This window comes from Mandrillus leucophaeus, unplaced genomic scaffold (assembly GCF_000951045.1).
Source record: "Mandrillus leucophaeus isolate KB7577 unplaced genomic scaffold, Mleu.le_1.0 Scaffold639, whole genome shotgun sequence".
NCBI lineage: Eukaryota > Metazoa > Chordata > Mammalia > Primates > Cercopithecidae > Mandrillus > Mandrillus leucophaeus.
This window is the reverse complement of record NW_012106908.1, coordinates 1,086,814-1,089,068: the sequence shown is the minus strand read 5'-3', so window position 1 is coordinate 1,089,068 and position 2,255 is coordinate 1,086,814. Positions and strand designations below refer to the sequence as shown.

The following is a 2,255-nucleotide window of genomic DNA, read 5'->3' as shown; positions in this document are numbered from 1 at the left end:
TATCTTTAGGAGAGATGGGGTTTCACCATCTTGGCTAGGCTGGTCTCAAACTCCTGACCTCAAGTGATCCGCCCACCTTGGCCTCCCAAAATGCTGAAATTACAGGTGTGAGCCACTGTGCCCAGCCAATGTAAGAAGTTTTGTCTTGGATGTTGTACACTTACCCCCTCCTACCACCACCCTATGCTTGGCAGTGGAAGAGTTTGCCCCCTCTCTGTGTCTTCCATGGAAGATTAGTGCAATAGCTGTCCTCCCTTGTAAGATTAGGGGTGGAAAAGGTCTAGCTTCATGGGAAATGGGCCTGGGGCTTCGTTGATTCATATGAGATCCTCCTGTTGGTACCATCCGAGGCTGCATTAATAGAAGTAGAGCATCCACATGAAGAGAAGAGAGAGGGCAAGTCCTGAGCTCCTCAGTCCTGGTTGACCTCATCTGGAAGGTTGGGTTGAGCTCTGGCATCACAGTGGTGTACCATGTATCTACTAGGTCACACACAGGGGACTGTGGCATGTTTGGTGACAGGCATTGAAACTTATTAATCTTATGAGAAATAGATAACAGCTGAGGAAAAGAATATTTATCAACAATGGAATGGGTATCCTGCAATGCCTTGTCAAGGCTGAACCATGAAAAAGGAACTAGTCTTATTCTGTGTCTCTAGGGGCCAATATGACTAGTGGGCAGAAGTTACACAGCCACACCTTCTATCTCAGTCATCTTGACATCTGGATCAAGGCTCACATCCTTACCCATGTCAAGATTGGGAGGGAGAGGGACTGTCAAAGGATGGAAACTCCTTTTCAATCCTAGAATTCTAAGCTTTTACTGATCTCTCAGGAAAGTCTGGAAATTGCTAACTAGACAAAGGCAATACACAAATTTATTTATTTATTTATTTACTTATTTGAGATGGAGTCTCGCTCTGTTGCCCAGGCTGGAGTGCAGTGGTGTGATCTAGGCTTACTGCAACTTCCACCTCCCAGGTTCCAGCAATTCTCCTGCCTCAGCCTCTCAAGTAGCTGGGACTACAGGCACATGCCACCACGCCCAGCTAATTTTTTATTAGTAGTAGAGATGGGGTTTCACCATGTTGGCCAGGCTGGTCGAACTCCTAACCTCAGGTGATCTGCCCACCTTGACCTCCTAAAGCACTGGGATTACAGGCATGAGCCACTGCGTCCAGCCATAAATTTATTTTTTAAATGCATGCAGAGCTAAAAATATTCATTTGTTTGAGTAGCAATCGTTGGCAGAAGTGGGTATTTTGCCTCTTAGAACAATAAAAAAGTGTTTCACAGTCTACACCTGACTTTATATAGTCAACATTATAGGTACCCCCAAAAGCCTAAAATTAACAACTCCCAAAACCAAGGAAGCAACATGGAACTCCACTGTTTCTGGTTTCTCAGCCAATGCACCAGACAGCAACGCAGGGATTCTCAGTCAGACCTTCTACCCCCAAAAAGAGGTCCAAAACAAATAAAAAGAAAAACAACCCAAAACACAAGGGCAAAAAAAAGATGTCCCCTCTTCACCACCTGGGCTCAAATGAGGGACTTCACTGGATGATGCCACCGTGAAGTCATCTTTGTTAGAATAAGGGTCTATCAAGTTGAATAATGAAAACAGTATACATCAAAAAAAGAATTCAAATAAGGGTCTAAGTCACATACAATTGGTGACTTGGGTAACGGGGGATTAGGAGAAAATGAAGCGAGTGAAGGAGAGGGATTGTGTTGGGAAATTTCTACCTTATTTACTAATGCAACAAACATGTATAAAATGCCTGCTCTGAAATATACCATGTAGTAGGACTAGAGATATTGAGACAGACGACCCAGCTTTCACACCAAGAGCTTATAGTTACAGTAAGGAATGCTGACAGGTAATCGGTTCCATGACATCCATGCCTGGGTGCTATGGGAGGTCAGGGAAAGAAGGGAGGGGAGAGGGGCAGTGGTGACCCCTCACATTCTAAGAAAACAGATTCTGTAGCTCATACCAGAAACAGCTGCTTGACCTAGCCATTGATGGAAGCAATGTGAGTCTGATGAGGTCTTCGAGTACGGTCTTACCTCCACAGTGATGAAAACCTCCTCCAAGTGATTTGCAAAGTTTTCCATCTGGATTATCTGCTTTTCCAATTTGTACATGTTTTTGTGAATTTCATCCTATCCAACAGAGGATCACAAAGAAGGTATTAATGTTATATCTTCTCTCGCTCTTGTAGAAGGCATTTTATTTTATTTTATTTT

General features: G+C 43.7%; 1 protein-coding gene across 1 annotated transcript in view; it reads right to left on the bottom strand.

The window, feature by feature from the left end:
* The window catches only part of FSD2 (fibronectin type III and SPRY domain containing 2), a 60,513-nt gene that overhangs the window by 27,186 nt on the left and 31,072 nt on the right, over positions 1-2,255 (bottom strand). The window contains exon 4 of the mRNA XM_012000674.1: positions 2,076-2,171. Coding sequence (XP_011856064.1) covers positions 2,076-2,171 — 96 coding nt within the window. The remainder of the gene's footprint in view (positions 1-2,075; positions 2,172-2,255) is intronic.